This window comes from Corvus kubaryi, unplaced genomic scaffold (assembly GCF_017639235.1).
Source record: "Corvus kubaryi isolate FWS band 111438036 unplaced genomic scaffold, C.kubaryi_AGA036_p1.0 37354, whole genome shotgun sequence".
NCBI lineage: Eukaryota > Metazoa > Chordata > Aves > Passeriformes > Corvidae > Corvus > Corvus kubaryi.
In genome coordinates, this window is record NW_024581116.1 from 5,352,800 (window position 1) to 5,378,687 (window position 25,888).

Here is a 25,888-nt window from a genome sequence, read left to right on the forward strand (position 1 = left end):
CCTCAAACAGCTTGGCTTTTCAGAGGAAAAACGGTGTTTCTGTTCTGGTATTGCTGTCCAGCTTAATGTAATGAGTGATGGGAACACCATGCCTGGGATGCATCCATCTGCCTCCCTCCAGACCATTTTCTTTCTGGCTTTTTTTGCAGTCTAAAGTTATCAACCCAGAACACTTGCTGATGATGGGAACTTGCTGCTGCCTTCCTGTACGTGCTGGCACCTCTACCTCAGCTGAAAGCATGCTTCAGCTCCTGTTTTTGAGCTGACTTAAAATGGGTAAGAAGGCATTAAGGGGTGAGCTTAAGGGTATGACCCAGTTTAAAAGGCTTGTATTAGCATGACAAGTTAAAAATGTCCAAGTAGATACAGAGTCAGTGTCTTCTTACAGACCTGGCACAGGTTGCAGCCTGCCAAGTCCTGACTGCCTATGCTGTGTGTCGTTTTACCCAATATTACATTACACTGTCACCTTTTTTCAGTGGGGATAGAGAAGCAGTGTGGTTCTGAGACCGTGCCCTTGCACTGGAAACAGCAGAGAAAAGCTTTGGGATCAGTTCCCTTTATTTCAGAGAAATACTTCATGAGAAGCTGGGAGGGTGGTTGAGTACCTGAATATGATTAAACATATTTGTGCTGGTGGAGCCGGGCGGGAGCAGCTGCTCTCCTGGCTAATCCCTGTGGCTGCGGAACGCGGGTGCTCGTGCTGGCGATCAGTTAGTCTGGACTTCTCCAAGGGCAAGCTGGAGTGTACCCAACACTCTTAATTAGCTGCTCCAGTTGCACTGTGCTAAGCTCAGCTTTAACACCTACCTGCAGTTAATTAAAAGATGGGGTTGCTGAGGTTTTATTAGTACAATGAGTTTGCCGCTAGATGAAACAAGGGGAGAAAGGGGGATGGCTTGTGTAAATTGTCATGGGTAGGTGATTCCCTGAACACAGTGAACAGCCCCATTTGGAGATCACTGTCCTTCCCAGGTGAGCCAGGGGAGAGTCACACCAGTGAACAAAAGAGTTTTTATCATCATTAGGCTGCTGAGCCAGCCTGTGCCCTGAATTTCTTGAAGCTTTTAAGAAGAAAAATCTCTGAGCAGATACGTACGCATGATTCATTTGGCAAAAGCACTCAGCCAACTTCCCAGAGGGGAACTAAAATAATTTCCACATACAAGTAAAGTAAATAGTCTGTGTCTTGTTCATCCTACCAAGTATTATTGACTAGTGCTGAGTGAGAGATCCTTGCAGAGCCTTGATGAAAGGTTGGCAACTCACCCCACTTGGTCTGGATTATTGCAGCATGGTTTTGTAATACTGAATTGCAAGGCTTTTAGTAATCTTCACAGGCTGTTCAACCTGAGCCACTAAGCCTAAACTAAAATGTTTAAAAACTGCAGTTCAGACTCTTAAATACTCTGTAAGAACCAGAGACAATTTCAATAAATGTTAGGCTCTTTCTGTTAATGTGCAGAACAGAAATTACCTCCTCAGATCTGGCTGAAACGTTCCACTGTGGTGGTATTTGAGACTAGTTATATTTGGCTCATCTTTGTTCCAGATCCAGTTTTACAACTACCAGATGATACCCTAATGAAACATCAAAGAAACCATGAACTGTTGCATGGAATTGCTCTCTGAATGATGTATCCAGTGAGGTACAGAGCTCCCACACTGGATATGAAGGAATTTTGACCATAGGGCAAATGCAGCTTTCATCTTTTAGACATCGCAGCAGCAGTGCAGCACAAATTCTTACTTTCATTGAAAAAATAAAGTAAAAAAGCTGTTTATCAGTGTTTTGTTTTTTGGTTTTTTTTCAAGATAATTTCCTAAACTACCTTGAGCCTTTTTGTTCTTTACTTAATAGTACGTTTGGGAAAATAGATGAACAAAAACCACTCTTGCTGAATAAAATCTGAAATTACTTCTAAGAAAGTTTTTCTGAAATGAGAATGAAAGTACTTTGGAAGCTTCTGAGCATTTAAGTATTAGCAATAAATTTTTGGATTTGCAAGAGAAACTAGTTGGATGGAATGAATAAATTTTTATCCCTGGCTGGGTTTGAAACATCAAGTCCCCATTTGTGCAGTGTTTTTTCTTGATCAGTCATGACAAAATTAATCCAATCTGGATACTGAATCTAGATCTATAAATATATTTATTATAATATAACAAGAACTTAACAGTAAACATAAACTATATACAATACCATTACAGATAACCCTGTTTTTAATATTATTCACAGAAATAGCCAGTTTTGTTCCAGTGTGAGAAATGAAGAAATAAGCTAAATTGGAAATGTCGAATGTGTTTCAGTCTTGTTGACAGGTAGCACCTCCTTTGGAGGTAGACACACACCAACACTAAAATTAGTCCTGCCTCAGGCAGTTAGAAACTTGTGCTCCAATCTTTAGGTTCACACTTGCACCCTGTTTGACATAAATACTTTAAATGACATACTAGTATATAATTTTGTTGTGCTTATTATTTTTCTTTTCTTTAAAGAATAAATAAAACAACTGCATAACAAAGGCTGGAACCTCACTGTCAAAATGAGAGGCTTGAGTCACCCTATAGCTTGACTCAGCTGACTCGAGCACATTTTCTTTTAATACTGCAAGATACAAATTTCTTTTTATTTTATTTTATAAATGATTATTAATAAAATAAGATGATTAGCTAACCATCTGTATTGATTTCCCCAAAGCTGTAGGCAGACCTCCCTCCGTATAAAAAGGCTACTGTATTTGGTATGAAATTCAACTAGATATTGAATGCAAGATCTTACCCACACCCTGTACAGGACCCTCCTTCTTGAATTACAGCTATGGCATTTGGGATTTGAGTCTGCAAAGGCAAGTATGGCAACTTTTTTTCCTCTACTTGGAGGGAAATCAGACAATCCTTAGCTTGGGGTTACTTCCTACTGGTGAATTTTAAGATTCTTTCCCCTGCCCCCTCTATGTTACCCGGTCCATCTCCCATTTGTTCCTTTTATGTATAAATTTATAAAGAATTTCCACATCACAATGCTCTCTGGATAGACAATATTTTAATATATATAAAAATATAACCCCTGTGCTGTGCATATACTTACAACTCTACATAGCAATAATTTGAAGTCTCTTACACTGGGCTTAAGTCTATGCATTTTTCTACCATGGGCTTTAAATTTGTGTTTAAAATCTGTAAATAAGAAGTATAAGGCTTCCACACCTAGGGAAGGAACTTGAAAAATAAAGTAAAATAAAAAACTTCTCAGACTTTACATAAAAGATAGTGGCGTGTATCCCAACGTAAGGAATTTTGGTTGAGAGCCAAAAATGAGTGCGCAGCCCCAGGAAGCATCTTCTGTGTTGGATAAACATGTGGCAAACCCACACTATGCTGTGCGTTTTACTGCGATTCCAGCCAGGAGTGAAGAGTGGGTTTATCAGGAGAATGCCTCTGGAATCCAAACTGTTTCCGTTTTGCACTGTGGGAATCGAGCACTGCCAAGTGCATCAGCAGAAACCCAGAGGAAAAGGTTAGAAGCCCCCCACCCCCACTGTGGGCACAGCCACACGTGTCCACATGAGAATCACCAGGAGCAGAAACTCATCCAGCCCAACAGACCTTTTTTTTTTCATCATTTTACATGGAATTTATTACCAATGGCTGTTGTTCTTCTCCCCAGTCCCCACCTCACCCTGCTTTTGGGCTCTTCTCTAGAGAACTGAAAGTTTTGTTTGATCTGATGGAAGACTGACATCAACGTAAGCCATCTGTCACACAAGATTTCTCCCAGTCATTGGTATTGAAAAGCATGTATTAAAAACAAATGTAGGAATCAAAGTGGTAAGGACACTTTGACCTTTCAAATAGATTGATGCCTAAAGTGTAATAGTAAAACTAATCTGCATGGTTATTTTAAGAATCAAGCTTGAGCTCTAAAGTAAAATGCAGATTATTTTTTTCCTCTCCTCCCCAGCTTAAAAAATATGAGAAATTCTATTGCACCTGGGTTGACCAAAAGCCGATGTCCAGAACAAGTGCCACTATAACATCTAGTGACACCCTTGCATTATTAAGTTACAATATCTTACATAGCACGGAGCTCTCTGCTCCTTGTTCACCAAAAGGTGAGGATGATTTTTCTACATTCAATGTAGACACTATTCAAGACTTTAGAGCAATATGTTCACTGGCTGGCTTTGCTGCTTTTGTTCCTTTAATAATTGTATTCCTCTTGCCTGCTTTCAACAGGTACAAACAGGTCTCCATCCAACTCCTGGGGAACATCAGCCGCTCTGAATGTACTTCTTGATTGCTACGCAGCCGTGTCGGAAAACGGGGCAGGGCATATTTGGTAGAAGTGTCCACGTATTTGTTTTAGGGTCATAGGCTTCCATGTTTCCCAGGGCAGGTCCTTCGCTGCTGACGATCCCACCAGTGGCATAGATTTTTCCATCCAGAACCACAGCACTGTGTTTTTCAAAAAAAAGTTAGTTTCAGTTAGTTGTCTTACTGAACAATTTTCTTTTTAGGCTTAAAACAAACCTAATCTTTTGTAACAAGAGGTAAACAATGAATACACCTTTTGTTCCTATCTGTATAAAGCTGTGTGGGCCCTTCTCTTCCCTCTCCCTTTCTCTCCCCCAAATTAATCCTTTTTGTGTTCCTACCAGGTAGGTAACTGTTGTCTCTAATGTAAACAACAGATGAAAGTCCAAGTAAGATGTTTCTCCAGCCCACACAAGGGATCTGCAGCAAAACCAGCAGGGTGGTGTGTCCCTGTAATACTTTGCACATGCAAAACCAATCCAAGCAATTTGGGGTTCCCACCACCTCAGCTGGAATAAGCTCTTGCTTCAAGTTACTCCTTTAATTGTCAGTGGATGCTGCAAAATGGTGCGGGGTAAAAACCTTCAAAATATGTTCTGTTGCTTCAGCCCTTTCTGTAGTCATGCCTTGGCATGGGGGCCTGGAGGTCCTGCTGACTTTGTTGTCCATGTTCCCAGAGTTGTCCATGGGAAAGTGGATCTGGGGCACACGGATCTGAGAGTTGGGGCTGTGCAGCTGAGGGAATGGCTGCAGACAAGAGACCTTACTGCTTCCTTAAAGTGAAAGTGTTTGACTTCAGGTATCTCTTGTAAATCAAGAATAATGGGGCTGGGCTAACCCCATGGTCCATAGGCTCCTGTAAGAGGGAAGTTGCAGAGGTAAGGGAGGTATTTGAAAGAGAAATTGCCCCTCAGCCTCATCTCTTCCTCTTCCTTCCACTTTACACCTTGGCCTCTCCAGCAGTCGTGCACAGGGCAGGACACTGCTTTGGGCTGATGAAGATAGGGCTGGGCTCCCACATGTGCATTTGGAAATGGCAGAGCATGGCAGAGGCATCTGGGTGGGAAAAGCAAAAGAAGGCTGCCATGTGCCCCATGCTGCCTTCCCACTGCGTGATGGGGAACCCAAAACTGGGGGTGTCTTTGTTTTCCATCTGCCAGGAAGCCCAAATTTGCCTTCCAAGTTGATTTAAAAGATGTTCTTAAGATGGATGGGGTTGGCTGTGGCTTTTCTGGTGGCTAGGTGTGTTCTGAGAGCAGCTGGTGAATAATTGTGTTGGGAAAGAAAATGGAGACTTGGAGAGTATGTACCTGCCAAAGGATAGCAGGGAGAAAAGGAGGGAGGGGAAGATGAGAAATTAATTGCAACCAAGAAGGTGGCCTAGATCTAACAAGGTGAAGTGTAGTGCTCCTCTAGGCTTGGTAAAAGCAAAGTAATTTCATATGGCTAATTTTGAAGTAGGGGGAAGAGGAAAGATAAAAAATGATAAAGGCAAAAGCCAGAGAGCGCTGGAAGACACAGGATGAACTGAGACTAAAATGGCACCAACAAAGCCACGTGCTTCTGAAGAACACAAGGCTCTGATGTCCTTGTGGAGAAGCAGAGCCTGAGGTTAAAAATAAACTCACAATGACAACAGTGAGGACTCAAATAAGCCTAGTCCCTGGGTACTGCCAGGAAATAGGAAATAATGAGAATCTTGTCAAAATAACTGTTAATCTGAAGGGAGGAGGAAGGAGAGAGAGAGACTTGAAACACTTGATTAGAGCCTATCCACAAATCAGCAGGGCTGGATGATGCATAGCCCAGGGTCCTGAGGGAGTTTGCTAATGAACTTACTGAACCACGGGTAATTATTTTTCAAACGTCAGGGAGAAATGGGGAAGGACTTGAGTAAAGCAAGTGTCATCCTGAAAGATGGCTTTGAAAGAGAAGGAGCCCACCTCCAAAGGAGCCAGAGCTGGTGGCAGAGAGGCACTGCCTGGCAGGAACTCCTGCCAAGGCTCAGTCCCTATGCCAGGAGAAGGCAGAGGTGGCAGGACCGGCCAACCCAGTAAATCAGATAAATGTGCAAATTAAACCACAGTTTCAGACTCAGGATATTTGCTGAGGGGTGGGAGGTCCATTTCTGGACAGGAACAAGTTACTATTTAGGCAGGCTGGGAATTACAGCTTGCAAAATCTGGCCTGAGGAGGGGAGGGGGAAGGATTGTCCTACCCCAGGCTCCTGATGTGGTGGAGGGGCTGCTGAAATGAGCAGTTGAGAGATGAGGCCCTGGGGCAGTGGTCGCTGGTTTTGTTTCACTTTTTTTTTTTTTTCCCCCTGGATTGTGAAGTTGAAGAAGATGGAAGCTTCTTTGTTTGGGATATGGTTTGGGATGTGGAAGAGGGTCCAGTGTCAGAAATGGACTGTGGTACAAAGCAGCTCTGCTACCTTGGTTCTCTAATGAAATGCTGATTACTAATTAAAACAGCCGTCCTACACAATGCTTCATGCAAAAAAGAAATAAAAATTAAATGGGTTAATTTATCAATTTTTTTGGGTTAAGTGGGAAAAATGAAACAAACTCCAAAAGATCCCCAAGAAAGATCTGTCTTCAGAACTATCAATAATGGGCAATTGAAACAAATATTAGTATGGAGCACAGAGTCTGGGGCTGGTTCCATCAGTACTGATGATCAAGGTCTGCTGCCCATGAATGGCCTTAGTTTTAATCTACTGGTGTGGACATGCTGGTGTAGATGGCAGCACCTCACACCAACACAGAGAGGGTCCCAGTCCTCAGTCACCACCGACATATGGAGCTGGTCTACCACTCACTGCTCATTAACCAATGAAATTCCTCGGTATGGAGCTTTTGATCTGGATGGGAAGAATGGAATGACCAGAGGGAAGACTCTACAGGTGACCATGGGAACAGGAGCCAAGCAGCCACCAGCCCTTCCTTGCTGGCTCTGCTGCACAGCTGAAACCTGGCCTTAAGTGCCGGTATCCCCTCGGGCATCTCACGTTAGGTCTCTAAACAGGGACGTGGGTACTTTACAAATTCTTGTGTCACATCTTAGCCACCCACATTTCTTCTAGTGAAATCTTCTCTGTGGCATGTTTAGTAGGAACTACTCTGAGCCAGAGCTGCTGCCACCACAGAGCAGCTGAGCAGCCAAGGAAACTTTCCCAAAATGATCTGGGTCTGGGCTCCTCCCCAGCCCATGCTCTGGATTTGGGGTTACAGTGAGTGGGCAAGTGCTGCCCTTATTCTCTGGAACCTGGGCTACAGCCCTGGAAAGAATTCCTGCCCAGCACCTGGGACAAGCAGCTCAATCCTTTACCTTCCCATCATGGTGCTAATACAGTGGGGAAGAAATGGATGCTGAATTCCACCCTCTGGAAGACTATGAATTTTAAATGGTGATTAGAGCAGCTTCTGCACCCTCCGTATGCAATTCCCGTAGATAAGGCTGGCATAATGCTTAGCTTGTGAGTCATGCCTGAGGTTAAGCAAAGCAGTGAGCTCCTCCTGCCATGAAGAAGTAGGCAGTTCTGAGCACACAGTGGGTACTTAAATGTGCAGGGGACTTTGGAGACATTCAGGCATCTCTGGGGCTAAAGTGGCAGGTAGGTGCTTAAGATAATTAGGAATTTAATCCTAGATTGCTGCTACTTTGCAGTATTAGGACAATCATCACTAATTTCTGGGACCTTAGAGAATAGAAAACTCAAAAACCTTCAGAAAAGTGAGTGGAAAGGCATATGCTCATTGCTCTTTCTTCATTACTGTGACAATATTTCGTTTCTCCCCTCCCTTCCATCCCATCAGCTGTAAAAACATCATTACCAAGGCTGACATACAAAGAAAGAATTACAATAATTAGGATACGAGTTTATTGCTTGGTGCCATTAATCCTGAGAGATAAAATGATTACAGGCTGTCAGAGCCTGGGAAGGAAGGAAGGAAGCTCTGTGGCACAGAGCCTTGCTGCAGGGACACAAACCCTCTGGTGGCTTTGGGGCAGTGACTTCCTTGGCTGTGGAGCAGCCAGACCTCCACCTCTCCAGCAGAATGCCCAGGGTGAAGGTTATGGGTATCCAAACCCAGATCACTTCAGCCACTCCTTCCAAAAACCTTAGTTTCAGCGAATTATCACTGTGCAGACTAACGAATGACCCAGCTTTCTACTCTGCAGGTAATTACTGCTGCTCACTAGAGAGGCTTCTCCTGTCCTGTGACTGATTCTCCTGAGGTGCCTGGGCATCCTTCATTTCCCGAATGCTCAGTGTCAAAAGGTCATGCTGTGACTGTCCCCTGACACTGCCACAGGTCATCTGATCCATCTGCTGGCCTCCATGAAGCTCTGGATCACGCTCCCAGGAAAATCCCAATAAGGCTGAGGTGTGCCAAGGGCTGGTGGGGACCTGGCTGTCCATGACTGGTGTGCTTGTGTAATCTAAACACCCTTTGCCTCTCTTCCCTGCCTATCCACCTCTCACTCCTTGCCCAGTCTGAGCAAATGGCAGAGAAGGTCCCTCTCTGACAGCTGCCTGTTAAAAGACTTGATGGACAAACTGAATCACTGAACCAAAAAAATGATGGAACAGCCCAGGCAGGAGGGAACCTTGGAAGATCATCTATGTGGTCCAACCTTTTGTGGGAAAGGGACACTAGATGATATTATCTTGCATCCTGTCCAATCACACCTTGAAAACCTCTAGCCCTTTGATCATCTTCAGGACCCTCCTCTGGACCCCCTCCAGTCTGTCTGTCTTTTTTGAACTGTGGGAACCAGAAGTGCTGCCTGGCAAGAGCTGAGTAGAGTGGGAAGATGAAAGTCTCCTGATGGGCAGTAAGCTTTGGAAGTGGAGGATTTCACTGGTTTTTTTTCTGTATGTTTGAGAGGTGAATGCCTGGGTGCTCTTGCTCCAGCACTTCCCTCTTCCAGTGATATGCTGGACATACCATCAAGCAGCGGGACTACAAGGAATGTTAGTTTTGTTTATTATTGCTCAGTCCTAAGGATCACATCAGCCTCATCAGGAAACGTTAAAAAATAATTTTAAAAAATTCTGTCTTGTAACTCTCAGGGTTGCAAAAGATTTGAAACAGCTGAATTAGTGTATTGTTTTGACTGACTGAAACTTAGTGTCTTCTGAGGCCTCAAACAATGCTCTTCTCTCTGCTCACTCTTGGCTACGCATGCACAAGCACACACTCATTTATTTGGAGCAGTTCCACAAACATTATTGAGTATTATCAGTTAGGTTGACACTGGATCTGCTTAAAAGAAGAAAAAAATATCCCTGCATTTATTAGTGGATGAATTTCCTTCCTGCCCTAAGATTTCAGGAGGGCTTTACTGGAGGTGGAACTGAATTACGCTAGTGGGATTCTTGGGGTTGTCCTGTGCAGGGACAGGAGTTGGACTTGATGATCCTTGTGCATCCCTTCCAGCTCAGGACACTGTGTGATTCCAGGATGCTCATTGACTGGATGGAGTTGGCTTTAGGACCAGGGAAGCCTCCAGGGTCCCAGCCCCTGCGGGCTGTAGCTCTGGGCAGTGCCAGGCAGAGCTGCAAGTGCCCCTTAAGCTTTCTTTTAAACCAGGGACCTTTCTGAGACACTTGCATGGTAGTTTGTGGTGCTGGAGAAAAGGCATTGCTGGCACTGTGTCCATGGGTGGTGGCAGTCAAGGAGCCAAGGCTCTGTCCCCTGTTTGGTGGCAGTGCTGACAGCCCCCGGCGCCGAGAGCGGCCGCACTGGCAGCCAGGTTATGTCAGAGAAGGCTCGAGCTCGGGTGGCTGTGTCATGCTGCCAGAAGTGTCATCTTTACAATGAGATGGATAAATGAGGGTCCAGATTAGTCATGGTCAATTAGGAGGATATCATGCCCCTTCTTGGAGCAGGATTATTAGTGTGGGTATTTTGGCCAAGCTCCAGTTATATTCTCCCCTGCTCTGCGAGCACTTTCCCTTGCTAATGATCCAAAACCATCATGTGGCATCGTTACTTTTGCTGAAAACCAGCAGTATTTTACTCCGAAGTCCACAGCACATCAGTAATGGCCTGAGTGCTCTGTCTATATTGTTATGCTTTAATGCCCACCACAATCCTTCATGTCATCAGCTCCTACAGAAGTTGTTGCCAGTAGTCTGGTGCAGCAGTTCTCACTGCTATCTGTGGAGGATGGCCCCACACCTATGTCTCCTTCCAGATATGCTGGAAGATTTTGTTTTACCTTCTGGACTACAAACACCTCCAGCTGCAAATGCTGCTGGCTGAACACACCAGCCTTCCTGTCTGTAGGCTTGGGAAGCACATGGCCAACCCCTTTCAGTGCCTGGAGTTGTCATGAACTTTGCAAGGACGAAATGAGCCAGCCTGGGGAGGCGGTAGCTGGTGTTGTAGGTCAGCAACGCCTGGCAGGTCAGCACAGGAGACACCATGCTTTGCTGTTCAAGAACAAGGCCTTACTTGAAAAGAAGAGGCAGGGGGAGGTGGGGGGGAAGGGGGGGATAAAATAATCCCCAAACTGACCCTGGTTTTGTGCTGTTCAGCCTGAGTCAAAGTTTTATTAAAGATTTCCATTCAGCAGAACCATCTAATAAATCTTACTGGTTAGCAGTCATGGGAGGAGGAAGAAAATGCTTTTCTGGTGTCTGTTGGGAATTGCTGGTACTAAATTAGCTTCTCTGGAATTATTGCTGGCACCACCATGCTGCCGCTGTTGCCCCGTGGAGGCTCTCTGCAGCACAAGCCTGTTTGCACGCTGCCTGCATCCTAAGCAAGCAGAATATGGAATTTTTAATCATGCACAGGAATGTATTTGGTATTCTTTTCACTTGTGGAAAAATAAACGCTTGAAGGGCACTGCAGGAAGGGAGAACTCCCACCTGCAAAGGGAGGCCTTGCCACACTGAAAGGGAGGGATATCTGCAAGTCTTTTTGGAGGGAGGTGTCTGGCAGAGCGAGGTGGGATCATCTCATCCTGGCTTTTCCTTCCTGTTGGCTGCTGTTCACCATCTCAAGATCCTGCAAATGAATAGGGGCTGCCAAACTGAGATGGGGTTTGTGTGGCAAAAAGCTCACACTTGCCTGATGTTTTGGAAATGTCAAGTATGTCCCTCACCTGTTGTGTGGAAGGTGTTTAACCTCTCAGTGAATTTTAAAACACTTCAGGCCTATTATAGCTCTTTTTTCATTTAGCACCATCTTTCAGAGGGTTAATTCTACATGAGCATGAATTTCTTATTGACTTCCATCAGGCTGGGCTTATCTGAAAATGATCCTCAATTTGCTCTTCTGTTGATTGTGAGCTGGAGACCCAAACCATTTATTTTTCATTTTTCATTAAAAGTAATTTAACTTGATATTAAAACCATTTGAACGGACCTTTAATTTTTCACAGGCAGGGAATGTCACACACATTTCTTTTCCCTCTGCTCGAGGCTATCATGCTCCCTCATCACTAACATGTAGAAACAAAGCAGATAAAAATAAAAGTGATGCGGTCAAGATTTTTCCCAGCAAATTCAGTATCGAGTGATTCCTGGTGAGAGGAGATCAATAGCATGCAGTTAATTTTTAAGTTGTTTATGTTGCTGCTTTTAAACCATGTTTTTTGTGATCCATGCTAATGAGTAGAATGAGGAATTTATAGATTCACAGGCTAAGGTCAGAAGGGACCTCTGTGCTTAGTTAATCTGAGCTTGTGTATACGCAGGCCATGGACATTTCCCCAGGCAGCATCTCTCCTGGAAACGTATCTAATCTCCTCTTAAAAACAGCGAGTGTTGGTGAGTTCACCCCCTCCCTTGCTGCTTCTCTGTTTAATTATCCTTGCTGTTGGGAAAGTGCTTCACTTTGAGGCCAAGATGTGTAACTTGACTTTCCAGCCCTTGTAACCTGCTATGCCTTTGTCTGCAAGACTGAAAGCTTCTCCATTTGCTCCCAGTGATCAAGTCACCTCTCAGCCTTTTTTTGATAAGCTCCTTGAGTTTCATGTCAAAGGTTTGATTTGCAATCTGGGGTCATTTTGGCAGCTTCCCTTTGAACTTCTGCTGCTATTTCCACATGTTGATGCAGGACCCAGGACCTGCACTCGTCTCTCCAGCACTGTATGTGGCAGCACTCACTCTCCCCAGCTTCAGCTTGTTTTCATTTTGGTGTTAGGGCTCATTTTATATCTCCAATATTGCACTGACCTTTTATCCAGAGCACTGTGATGCGAGCTCATGTTGTGCTGCTCTGAGTGATCTCCTTTATGTCCTCCTTTGAGAGCCTGGCTTTCCAAGGGAGCTGGGCTGCTAAGAGTGTGCTTCCTCCATGTCTTACTTTGTATTTAAAATACCACTGCTAGCTTGAGACAGTACAACTCAGATACTCAGGTAACTGCTAAAATAGCTCCTTCTGTAATATTTTTTGTACCCAGAAAGTGTTATGCCACCTGCAGCCTTTATCAGGAGAGATTTTCTATTACCTGGATTATTGGTAGATGTATTAAATAGCATTGAAGAAGAAGAAATGCTTGCTACCAGTGGCCTTGCTCAATGATATCTTCTCATTAACAACTACATTTTGAGATCTGTCATTGAAGCAGATTCAATCTCTGTGCTGTGCGCCTTGTTAATTCCATATAATGCCAGCCAAATACCTTGGAGAAATTGCAGTATATTACAGCGTCACAGTTGTCTTTAGCAGCCAGGCGTGTTGTATTACAAACCAAAACAAAGAACCAGGCTTCCCAACACCTTTGGTGAACTTAGCAGTGTCAGGTTTATGGTTGGATTCGAGGACCCCAAAGGTCTTTTCAAACCTAAATGATTCTATGACAACAGGCTGGTTTAACAAGCCTCATTTTCCAGAAAAGTGCATTGATTGATGCTCATTATTTTATTAGCATCTAGTTATTTGTTGATGAAATCCCAAATTAACCACTCTGGTATTTTGCAGAGGACCAACATGAGGCTAAGTGAGACCACTTAGCTTGATGCTGGTACTTTGCAAAATTAATTGCTGCACTGAAATTCTCCTTTTCACCTTTTCAAAATATGGAAATACTTTGCCAGTGCCCTGATCCATCCTCAACTTGAAAAGTTATTAAAAATCAACATTAGTGGTTCAATCAGCTTCTCAATGAAATCTCTAAAGACACCTGTGTCTAAGACAGCTGGGTTGCTGGATCTGAGAATATAATTTCAGGGTTCCCATCTTTCCTTGCTGCCAACAGTGACTGTTTTCGGTCCCTTACAGCAGAACATGGAACTGAACCTCCTTGTTCCCCTCCAAATACAGATGAGAAACACCCACCCAATCAGTCTGTATTTTACTTTGCTACCTCATCAGTCTCATCAGCAGTGGTTTTATAACTGATTAAAATTACAAATCTGATCCCCAAAGATTTAAAGTGCCTTTCTTTTTACCCCTATTAGCCCTCAGCACTGGTTCCCTCAGCCTCCTTGTAGCAGCAGCAGGCTTTTTAACCTATTTGTAACTGCTGAGCCCCCATCTTTCCTATTTCCATACATTCTGCTTTATTTAGGTTTTGTCACAGGCTTTACAAGTCCTTTAGGCTGAAATATTTTTCCTTGACTGTTTCCCAGGACATTCAAAATCTTTGAAATGGTGCCTTTTTTGCTTCCAATTATATCTACTTTTTTTTGGTGACCATATATAAATGTAGGTTTCCTGTCCACTGTTGCTTTAGGCATTAGAAAACAATCTAAAAGCTTGAATTTACTTTTTACAGACAGATGGCAAATTCTACTTAAACAAAGCCAGTATATTATGGCGCCTAAGCACTAGAGAATATTTAGGTCACCAGTTCACTTTCCTTGGTCCTTCTGTTCTGCAGGGTGCAGAGCAAAGCATCTCTTCATGTTAGAAACCCTGGGAAGTTTTCAGGTGAGGTGCTCAGCCAGCAGCTGGAATCAGCCATGCAATTTCTCTTGTATATTTACCAGATGTTTGTTACTTTTTACAAACCCAAGATGTTCAAAGAGCACCTCATCCCTCTCTATGATGGATGGGAAGATGCAGGAATGTATCAAATGTCCAAGTTCCTGATGTTTCATTTTACTTCTTAGGGCTCTGATCCTGAGCGGTATTGTACCTGTTATTTCTGGTTTTCAGGAGAAAAATATCATTATATGCTGCCTGAGCATGGCACTCCTCAACCTGCTTCGCCTCCTGCTAGAGTGGAGGGACTGGGAGGATGTGTCCTTAGAGCAGGGGAACAGGGCAGCAGCCACTGGGATGGAGCTGATGCTCTGACCCCTTTGCTTACAGCAGTATCAGCTCCAGCAGCCAAGAGAGGGCGCCCCTTAAATTAATAAAAGGAAGGGAAAAAAGGTGGAAATGAGAAAAAAAACAGCAAAAAGAGAAAAACCGAGCATGATTTCTTAAAAGGCATTTTCTCATCTGCATCGAAGTGAAAGGCTAAATCCAAGTTAAAACATGGAGGTGTTTTCCAACTGTAGCATGGGGGCCAGGGACACCACTGGAGCAAGGTGCAGTTGGCTGAATATTTGGAAGATGTGGGTCTGCTGTGGGCCCTGCTGCTGCCCCACTGCTGCTCTTCCTCCCTCCCCAGCCAGGGTTTTGTCAGGACATTGTCTGGCATATCGCCTCTGCCCTGGCTTGGCTCAGTGCCTCAGAATGCTGCTGCGTCAAACATGGATAACAAACCCTCACCTGGTGCCTGTGGCAGTGTCTGGAGACCAGCAGTGGCTTTTCCAGGGAAATCAACAGCTCAGCTCTTCCCCAGCATGGAAATCTGCTCTGTGAAGGGCTGGCTGTGCACAGCCCAAAACAAGCCCGTCTTTCAGTAGCAGCCATGTAAAACTATTTAAAAGGACTTTAAGTGCTGCCAGTACCTGCAATGGCTGCCAAGTTTTATTTTTGTCAGACAATTTGTGAAATTTGTTCAGCTTGTGACCACGATCAGGGAAGTGAGCCCGAAAAGCAATCAAAAGCACCTAATAAATAATAGTAATTAATATCGGTGTGTGGTGCTTACTCAGTATTCTTTTTCATTCAGGGATCTTTTAGCTGGTTAGCAAAAACATGTTCCACATTATGGTGGTCTCTCCTACAGAGGGTATTTATCATCCTGTAGTTGCACATGGCAAACTGAGGAGAACAGCATTCCTGTAATCACTGGAGGAGCCCAACACACATCCCTCCCCGTGATCCATCGTGCCTGAACGTGAGGAGACGTGAACCACAACAGACTGCTGAATGTACACTTTGGGAAATGCTGTGTGCCTGAACACGTACAGAAAAGAGATGAGGAAAACCCCCAAGTGGTTCACACCTCCCTTCCCCTCTCCCCTTCATTTGTAGTAGCTTATTTATCAACAGAAAATGTTAAGGCACCGGTAATTCCATTTTAATGGTTTTTCTCACCTGCAGAACTGCCTGGAGTGGTTCATGTTGGGACCTGCTTTAATATTGCCTTTCTCTGGGTCATAGATGGTGGTTGCTCGTGCATAAGCTCCTCCAAGAATAAAGATGAACCCATTGAGAGTGACTGCAGGAGCATATTTGTTATCTGTCAATGGAAAGCAACACTGAGATCAGTTTTAGGCTCAGGTTTGGAGACTGTTTTTTTATTTATACATTCCCCTTATTTATAGATAAGTCACGTTTCTCTAAACCTCCAAGGCTAGGGAAGAAAAATGAGGAAACCTTTCCTGGTTTTGTTCTCCTCTCTCAAAGTTCTCAAAGGCACTTCTAAAGTTCATCACTTCTTCATCCCCCAATGGGATGGAGTCACCATGAAAGTTCCACAGTTACATATGAAGTTAAGATGTCAAATTGGTTCAGAATTTTGAATTGCTGCAAGTTTTAGCTCAGATGCTTCCCATGTCTGTGCAGCAGCTAAATACAGCAGAAACCCACAGCACAGAGACACCCCCAAATAATATCCAGTAACTGATACTCTTTTATATTGTGCTTTTGCTTGTGGGAAGGTCACCCACACTTCCAGAAGATCTTGTGAGACCTGATTTCTTTTTCACCTTTATCTGTCTCATAAATTCACTTGCATTTTTATTTTCAGATATGTGTGTATCTCCAAGCAGTCCTGTAATTTAGCAACAAGCTGTGTGAGGTTGGGAGTTTGAAATTAAGCAACTCTCTCATCCTGAGTCAAGTTCAATCAGATTTTCTGAGGACGCTTTAAAATTCTTGTTAGCTGCGGCATTATTAGAAATATTAGTAAAACTAATCATAAATTATTGAATAAAATAATTCTAATCTAATTAGTTGGCTTGTCCCTTATGCTGCTAGCACGCCATATGCACATTATTAAATATCAGCCAGTTGGGCTGAAATTTCTCATGATGATGTCTGTCTTGATGAGATACAGTTTTTTTAATCAACATTTCTGCAAAACCAATCAGCAGTGTCTAGGAACAAAAGATGGGAAAATGCATTGCTTTGAGTTAAAATAAGCCTCACAAGCAGTTCTCTAAGAAGCACGAGCCTCAGCCCTTTGGGGTGTGATGTTTCCTGGGAGGCCATCCTGGGGTCAGGAGACACATAAAAATTCTCTACTCACAGCTGTAAGTTAAAGCCTTTCCAAAATCTGCATTTTCATATGCTCAGGAAAGGTTGATCCCCCTGCATCTCCAACAGGGAATCAGACTGGACACAGTCCTGCTGGTTTCAAGCCCCTGCAACCTCCTCCAAAGCGGACCCAGGGGCAGAAGCTGGAGAGGAGGTGTGATACCATCTTCACTGTGCTCTTACATCTCTGATAACAGCCGGTGCATAACACTGAAGGGGTTAGTATGTTCCTCCCACATCTACAGCATTATGACTGTGTCCTTTTAGGAACACAGAAAAGGATGGGCTTAAACCAGATGCGGCAGCTTTATTTTGGGATTTGCTTACCTCTTGCATGATGCATTGTAACGCTGAGGTTCTTGTAAAACTACCTTATTCCATTAAATATTTAACAGACGCTAAATTTGACAGGAGTAAAGCAAAAGCTGATGAACATCTCCAGAAGAGAGATAATCTCCTTAATTGACATTTGAACTGGTAAAACTAGAATGAAAGGAATGGTTTTGTGCTGTCTGCTTCTGTCCCAGCATGGTCATGGGGTAGTCTGGCTCAGTTCATCCCACTCCATGCTGGCACGTGCCTAGGGGGACCTACAGGGATGCAGCACCCGGCAGGAAAACAGACAGAACCCATGTGATGGGTTAAAGTTGAGTTCCTACCACGCTGAGTATCTACAGGCATATGTCAAAAAACACGGCTGTATTAGGAAAATGTCACTGATCCTTGGGAACAGATGGGAAGAAACTAATTCATCCAGAAAATAGAACAAGGAGTATTCAGTTTCTTCACGGTGCCACTAAGCCACTATAATTCATCAGAAAGGCTTATCTGTCCTAACAACCCGGCTCGCATCCCTTTCCAAATTAGACTTGCATATGTGACATTTTTTCCACTTAAGACACTCATCAGAAATTTTCCATATTTAATTATCACTTCTTCTTGGGTTTTTTTCTCCGACTAGCACAGTTTTGTAGAGATTGAAACTCTTGCACTAAAAAAACCCCTCAGCTCCCAAATCTCACAGGGAAATTATTTGGGGCTCCCTCACGGCAGAAACAGTGACTTCTCAGGGGACTGAATCACTGACTTAACATTTCTTTTTGTTAAAGAACGAGAGGGAACCCCTTGGGTATTTTTATAGTGACATTTTTTTTCCTTTTTGAATAGGCAGACAGTCTGATATTCTTTTTCTTCCTTTTTTAAGAGGTAATTGTGTTTGATTCTTATCAGTTTTTCAATACATCTCCTATCTGTTGTCTTTTTACTGCTTTTGTCTTTAGCTATAATTTCATAAATTGGTATCAAGTAAGTCTGAGACTGAGAAACAGAAAAAAAATTCGCTGCTTCTTTCAGGAAGGGAGAAGTTCACAGAAAAGTCTCTTGTTCCTGATGAAGATATGGCAAAAAGACATGAGGGACACCCTTCCAGAGAGGAGGGTAGAGAGGTAGAGAGGAAACAGTGTATTTTATTTTTGTTTTGTTACCATGGGGACAGAAACTGTTCATAGACACCAGGATTTTGGGAACATCAAGTCATCATTCCTGATACTTAGGTGTGGATGACTACCTTCAGTCTTTAACCTTACTTCATCCCAGGTGCAACCCACATGATTCCTGTGGGGTTGTCTTTTTCAGGGCTTGGTATTCTCATGCAAACTCTCAGGAGTCTCCAATTTCTGTCACTGTTTGAAATCCTTAACATGGTCACAGTGCAAGGCAGCTGGTGGGGAGCCTAATTTTGCAAAAGCATTTTCTGGTTTTTTGTGCAGCAGGATGGAGAGGAGGTGGACAATGCTACTGGGTGTGAACATGAGCTTCTACATGTCAGAGGCTTCAGTGGGATACAGCAGGGCCACTGGGTATTTCAAAAGAAATACCGGAGAAAAGGAGGAGAGGGGAGAGGAAGCATGGAAACAGAGAAGCAGCCTCCTTTCCTCTCCAAAGTTCAAGTGTGGAGGCTGTTGGATATAGTAATCCATTTTAGGCTGGAAAATCTTAAATGGGATTTGTCGAGGTCAGCAAACACACTTGAGATTAGAAGGCAGAATAAATGTAAATGAAATAATAGGTAAAAGGTAATGTCTGCAAGTGGATAATGTGGTAACATCACTCTCCTTTTCTGTTGCTACAGTAAAATAAGCCAGTAGTTCTATTCTGTGACAGGCCATTGGAGGAAGGAGTGTGCACTCCATGACAGTGCTTGAGCCAGAGGTGTCCTTCACGTGGGGTTGATGATTTAACGTGCTGCTGTGCCCCTCAGGAAGGTCAGACTGCGCTTGGGATGTGTCCGTGGCTCTCACATCTCTCCCTACATTACATGGCCAAGCAGCACAGTCCTGCTTTCTCTTCTGTGATTGCTCAAAGATCTTCCACTGCCTTCGGTAATGCAGTCGGTCAGGGACTGAAGGGCCACTGCAATGAACAGCAGCAGCACTTCATACGGAATGAGGTTGTTATAACCAAGTTAGTTAAACGTTTTTACTGGGAGAAAGAAATGCAGGAGTGCCACCAGTCCAGGCAGAACTCCAACCAAATTGTCTCCTGGCAGGTGTGGCTGCCCAGTGGGGAGGTTGATGCACTTGATGGATCAGATTAGAGAAAGGAGTCTGGTTAATACAAACTAAGCCTGCTTTTAATAGTAAGTGCCTCTTCCTCTCCTTGAACACTTGGCAGACAAGTGTCAAGAATGGCACGGCATAGGATAACCAGGGGACTGTGATCTGATCCTTAACACAGCTTGTGAGGCCCAGATGAAGTTGCTGCCATGAACAGTGAGGGCTTGGATGTCACCCTGCAGGCTTGAACTCTCCTGCAGGCTGATCTCCCCCAAATACACAACTGGCCACCCAGCCCTATGGCTTCCCCACTGACCCTTGAGCAAACCCTCCTTGGAGACCCCAAAGTCGAGTGTCCTCACTTGCAAACACCACATTTTGTGTATGTGTGGGGGTCATGGCCCATGCCAAAGCAGGAGTCTCCACCTGCCACTGCAGGGCAGCTTTAGCATCAAATTTACGGGCGTGAGGTTGATGAACTGAAGAGTGTTGGAAAAAGAACAGCCATGGAGATGAAGGAGAGATAGGAGTGAAAAGGAGGACATTGGATAAACAGCAACACAAAAATACTGATTTTGCATGGCAGAGGGCAGAGAATAGATGGAGAAACACACTGAGGAGTGGAAAAAGTCATTCTGCAGGAAGGACATAGCATATACAGAGGAGAAAAGGGTGAGATAAAAATTCAAGCTTAGTAGGGTGAAAAACACTAAGAACTGGCCATGGGAAGAAAAATACACTGAAGAATGAGAGGAAACAATCATTGCTTTGGGACTTGCAGGTGAAAGCCAGCCATATTCCCCTACAAATACCGAACTATTGGCCTTGGGAGAGGGCCAAGACATATATCTGATTTTTCTTGTAAAGTCAAAAAATAAATTCTTAATATGCATTTTAACCAAAATAAGCCATGGGACAGTGCAGTAAAAATGCACAGATGCTTCTAGTGCTGTTTTCTAGATAGGTCTTGCATTCTTAGGTCTGTGATTGTCTCACTTTGGTCAGACAAATCACTGCAGGAGTAAATGCTATGGTGAGGAACTAGATACTTGGGCTAGAAACCAGAAATACTCACAGGACTTAGACCCTGTTCTCTAGTTCTCACCAGATTTTAAAATTTAATAGCGGTGGTAATTAACTACTGGTTTTCTTACAATCCAGAAACATTAATAAAACCTTGTAATTCCACACTAACTATTTAGAGCATCAAAAAAAGGTATATTTTAGTGCCCTGTCATGAAGACACAACGTGAACTGAAAGGCAGCGACCAAGTAATTAGGCTTACTTAGAATCCCTGACTTCAGCATGTCTATGGCCATCTTGTTAAATAAGACAAAGCTCAGGAAGCTGGGCATGGAATACATTTTTAGCACAGCCATATAGGACAGCTTGTCCAGAAATGGAAAGGCAGGTGCTGCAAGTATGTAGCCTGGGTTCACTTACTCATATAGGACTTTTGTTTTTACATCTAAAAACATGAGAAGGAGATGTGCAAGGTTTTGGTGTTTACCAAAAACACGCAGTGTGAAAGCCCCGTGAGGCTCCATTATCCCAGTAACTTCCAGCTGTGGGCTGCACTGCTGCAGGAACATCTGCCCCGTCCAAGGTGGGAAGGACTGACACAGGGCAAAGGATGGGGCACTGAGAAAGGCCTTCTCCTCCCCAAATGTGGATGTGTGTGACCAACACCTGCCCAAAGGCATCCACAGCATCCATGTGCAGCATGTCAGTGAGCCTGGTGTCGGACCTACTGCTCACAGGCATCCACATCCCAACACCTCCTGACAGCTGGAGCATGAAGAATAAATGGGAACTGGGAGTGAATTCACTGCATATTCCTAGAAGAAATCCAGGCAGAAGAGAGCAAAGGCTGAGCTGTGTGGACTTGCTATCAGTCCCCAGTCTGTATCTCCTGTGCACAGGCAGGATGTCAGTGTCCAGCCTGCTTCACCTTCACAGACTGGACAAAACACGAGCCATGATTGATGCCAGTGTTGCCGTGGGTTAGGCTGGCACGTGATGCTTTGAAAGAGATGGATCTGCTGGCTTCAAACGTGTGCCACACTGCATTCAACTCACTATCATAAAATACCACAGTAAACTGAGACAGGTGCTACTCACCTAAAAATCTCCACAGACCTTGGCTGCTTTCAATACCTGCAGCTACTGTTGCAAATCTGAGCATGCTGGAGGCATTTTTAAATAAACTGTTGTCCTATTTGAGGTCAAACAGGTTTCACTGATCTCTAGGGTGACTTTGTAACAACTCACCATCAGAGATCTCAGTTGCCTTAGCTCAGAGGTAAACCTTAGGAATTCACAAATCAACACAAAAAGGCTCTGAGGCTGTCAGAGGCACCCTGGCAGTGATCATGACAGGATTGATCCCAGCTCCATTTTGCAAAAGGCTCCTTCTACTTCCTCTTTCCTTTAGACTGTACTGTACCTGGCACTGCATCCAGTTCTTGGGAGGATACTTTAAAAATACAGGAGATGCTATGGTTTTTGTAGAGCTGAAAATATTGAAATGTATTTCCAACATTCCCACTGCCTTGTAGTGAAGATCAGGCATCACATCAGTTCACGTTCTCAGACATTCTCCACTGGGGTGCCATTTTTCAGACTGTGTTATTTTAAGTTATTTTGAAGTAAATTCACATTATACATTACCCAAGAAAGAACTCCTTGTTTTATTATATATTTTATTGTTTTATTATATATTTTATGCCTTTAGCTTAACTAATGAAAAAAACCATAAATACCATCTTTTAATTTCACAAGTATCTTTCATGTATTTTTGTACTATTAAGAAATAATAGTACAACTCTATTAGAACAATGGGTGAAGAACCCAGCTCTGGGATGGTTAAGATGATTTTTTTTTAAACACACATGATGTTGATGCTTGCTAGACCCTAACGAGCCCAGGGGAAGACTCCTTAGCTCCTGTGGCGCTTGCACTATTATGGTAAGGAATAGGAATACAACTTTGCATAATGCACTCGTTTTTGCAGTATGCTGTGAGTCCAGGAAAACCTCATACTGTCAGTCAGTGGATTAAAGGAGCAGTGATAGCTGTAGCCACGTGATGGAAAAAGCCAGGCAGTGGGGTTGTTTGTGCTGCTGTCTTACATAAGCACGCCTTTGGCCGGCTAGCGCCCTCCCGCTGGGCGCTTCCTGCGCATCCTGCGCGTGTCACGTCGTGTTAGAGCACACGGGAGCAGCCGGCATCCTCAGCAGGGCAGGCTGCGGCCACGGAGCGCCAGCTCCTCATCTCCTGATCTACCAGGGAACCCAGCAAAAGGGTCGGGATCATTGTAACAAGCTGCAACAGAAAGAGCAGCTTATTCTAAGTTTCTGAATATGCTTAGGCCTTACCTGAATACCTTACAGCTGTCCTATAACTTCTTACTTGCTACTCCTATTGCTCTAAGGTTCAGTAAAAAGAAGATGATTTTTTAAAAATGAGGTCACAGCGTCAACACGACTAAAAGGTTCAGAATGCTGAAACACTGGAACAGGTTGCCCAGACAGACAGTAGACACCCCATCCCTGGAAACTTGAAGGTCAAGTTGGACAGGGCTCTGAGCAAACTGAATTAGTGGAAGACGTCCCTGCTTATTGCTTGGGTTACGTGACCTTTAAGGGTCCCAAACCACTGTATGACTCTCTGAACTCGGATGTGAAGGCAAACCACTCCAAAAGCAGCTTCTCTACAATGATTGTGTGTGAGTTGTTTCTTTGGCCACTTGGGTGCAGCCAGACCGAAGGCTGGCACAGCCCAGTGCAGAGCACACGACCCAGGTCAGCTGTTGCCTGCAGGAGCATCCTCTCTGAGCTGAACACTAAATCTCATTTCCAAAAGCAGCCTAAACACTCAGGGTGCAAATTGCCACAGAAAGCAAGTAAGTTGCAAACTTCTGAGCACTGTTCTAATTTTGGAAGGAAGTCATCACCTCTGACATTGGCTGGTGCATTGGAAAATTTGGTTTCTCATCTTGCTCTTTATGTTTGGTGAGCTCAAGGGCATGATAAACTAAAACCCACAGTTTTAATAAATTACGTCTTGAAGATGTCAGCCTCCGAAGCACATATGCCTGTGGACACCACTGATAAATCCCAGTTCGGAATGCCTGTCACTTCCCACAGTGGGAACATTTTAACAAACTCATGAGTGAGTTTTAACAAACTCATGAGTGATGATCCACTACTTGAGCAGTGCTGTGAACCCACATGGAGCAACACATGATGCCAGCATGAAGTTTCACTGCACTTGGAGATTGTTTTAATCTAAAATGTCTAATTGTTCATACCTTTCCTTTCTTCTCTGCTTTGAACTCTTCACTTCTAGCTGGTAACTAGTCTGTATTAATGAGTGACAATTACCTTCAGTGGAGATCCAGACAACTGCTTCTCTGGTATAGTAGCCATGCATTCCTGCCAATATGTTATAGGGATATCCCCCCAACCCCACAACTCCTTTGCTTTCTGCAAAGGCATTCAGATACCTGTAGCACAGAGGTTTGCTCTGACACCATGCAAGGCTTACCAATCATCGGTGACTCTATGAAACTCCACGAGTTGGTCTGAGGGATGTAGGACTGCAAGACCCCCGCGGCTCGGCCGGCTTCGTTCACCCCTCCGAAGACGTAGATCTTGCCCCCACACACGGTGGCCGCGGCCGAGTGCACGGCCTTGGGCAGGGGGGCGATGGTCTCCCACTGGTTGGTGATGGTGTCGTACCTGGGGACGACAGCAGCGCAGTGAGCTGAGGTGAGCAGCACTGGGCAGCACAGACAGGCACAGAAAGCAGGCTGGGGCACAGAAAGGCAGCTTGGCAAGCAGAAGAAAAGCAGAGGTGGAAAAGCATTTTTTTTAACATCTTACAAATTCAGCCACTTGGTAAATGGTGTAATGGATGCTTTTCTCTAAGGTTTTAAAACATTGATAGAAGCCCAGAGAAAGCTGGTTCTGTTTTCTGTATATGCCTCTCAAATCTCATTATAGTCCAAGGTGCAGAAACTTGGGACATCTTTGTTGAGATGTCTTCCACTGATTAATTTCTTTTAATGAGTATACAATGAGATTATTCTTGCTAATCAGTGTGGAGATATCCAATAGTGACTGTGGGCAAGCAACTGTTAATATACTTCAGTTGTTCAGCTTGTGGAACACATCTCACCTGCAATATAATGCAACATGATGGTTCCTTTTACTCTAGTTAACTGACCAGCAATGCACATTTTGTGCCAGAATAACTTGCTTTTATTTAATTTTCATTGTGCAAACCAAGCTACTGTGCTTCATTTCAGGATGCTGCAACTGTTAATGCTGGAGTAAGATTTCACCATTGGTTTTGTATTTGACATGAATCAAACAGAAAAGAGTACGCATGAAAGTGCTAAATTAGTTTTAAGGTCATCAGTATCTGATTTAATTAAGTCATTGACCATAAGGGAAGTGCAGTTAACAATCCATGGATGAAGATTCATTTTAGACAATATCACAAGTACAGGCATCCCTTTTTTTTTAAAGATAATGTGGCAGGGATCCAAATAGCTGCTCTAAAATGAGTCTTGGAGACAGTGGAGAATAATGTGATTTTTAGGTTTCTATATTTCCATGTAATGACAGATGCAGTCAAACAGGAGTTTCCCGTGTAGTGATTTTTTAGAGTTGTTGACTGCCAGAACAGAAGCCCTCATCACCCATTCAGAGCTTTTGCTCTTAATGGCAGTGATATGCAATATGCAAACATGAAATGAATTGAAGAACATGAACCCTTGTGCAAAATATGATTTGGCAACAGGGGAATTCTCCCTCTGTAACATGGCCCTCAAATTTTCACTGCTCAAACTTGGGGAAAATAAAAGGGAGGAATGATAAAAATGGCAGAAACAGTAGAAAATAATGTGCTTAATAAAAATGCACTAATGAGCTTCCAAGTAATAGAACTGAAAGTAATTAACACACTCATAAAACTGAAGCAATAGCAAGAGGGAGGCAAACTCTAACTAAAAAAAATTAGGAAAGTCCCTTATAATGAGCATGGAGAACTGCCTTGTATGATGCTCTAAATTAGTTACAGAGAAATTAAATTCATCTACAACAAGTGATCAAAGGGAAGAAATATAACAAGATTAAACAACATGGTGCTGGAAGCATTCAAGGTGACACACCTTTGCTGGGCTGATTCTTGTACCAAACCTGAGCCTGAAGATGCATTTTGACTGCACAAGCAGCTCCTCCAGGTAAGTCACCACATGCTGCATCTCCCGCATTCGCCCACAGCACTCGGAGCAGCATTCACATCCACCCGAGCAGATATATGAAAATTTCACATAATATAAAGTTTCACACGTTGCTTTTGGGACATACTTTGCTAACTCAGCTATTGCAATAATTGGTAATTTAATTCTTGATGTCTTGTTAAAACATTGGCTGTAATTGGTT

The 25,888-nt window shown here is 43.7% G+C and overlaps 1 protein-coding gene across 3 annotated transcripts in view; it reads right to left on the minus strand.

Annotated features, from left to right (window-relative positions):
• Window positions 1–2,133: 2,133 nt before the first annotated feature.
• KLHL29 (kelch like family member 29) overlaps window positions 2,134–25,888 on the minus strand; it is a 395,104-nt gene continuing 371,349 nt past the window's right edge. For 2 of the 3 annotated variants that reach the window (XM_042032873.1, XM_042032872.1), the window contains 3 exons: window positions 23,985–24,178; window positions 15,717–15,861; window positions 2,134–4,458 (listed from right to left, as the gene is read on the minus strand). In XM_042032873.1, the coding sequence (XP_041888807.1) occupies window positions 4,275–4,458; window positions 15,717–15,861; window positions 23,985–24,178 (523 nt within the window). In that variant the 3' untranslated portion in view covers window positions 2,134–4,274. The remainder of the gene's footprint in view (window positions 4,459–15,716; window positions 15,862–23,984; window positions 24,179–25,888) is intronic. The other variant, XM_042032874.1, reaches the window with a different exon arrangement.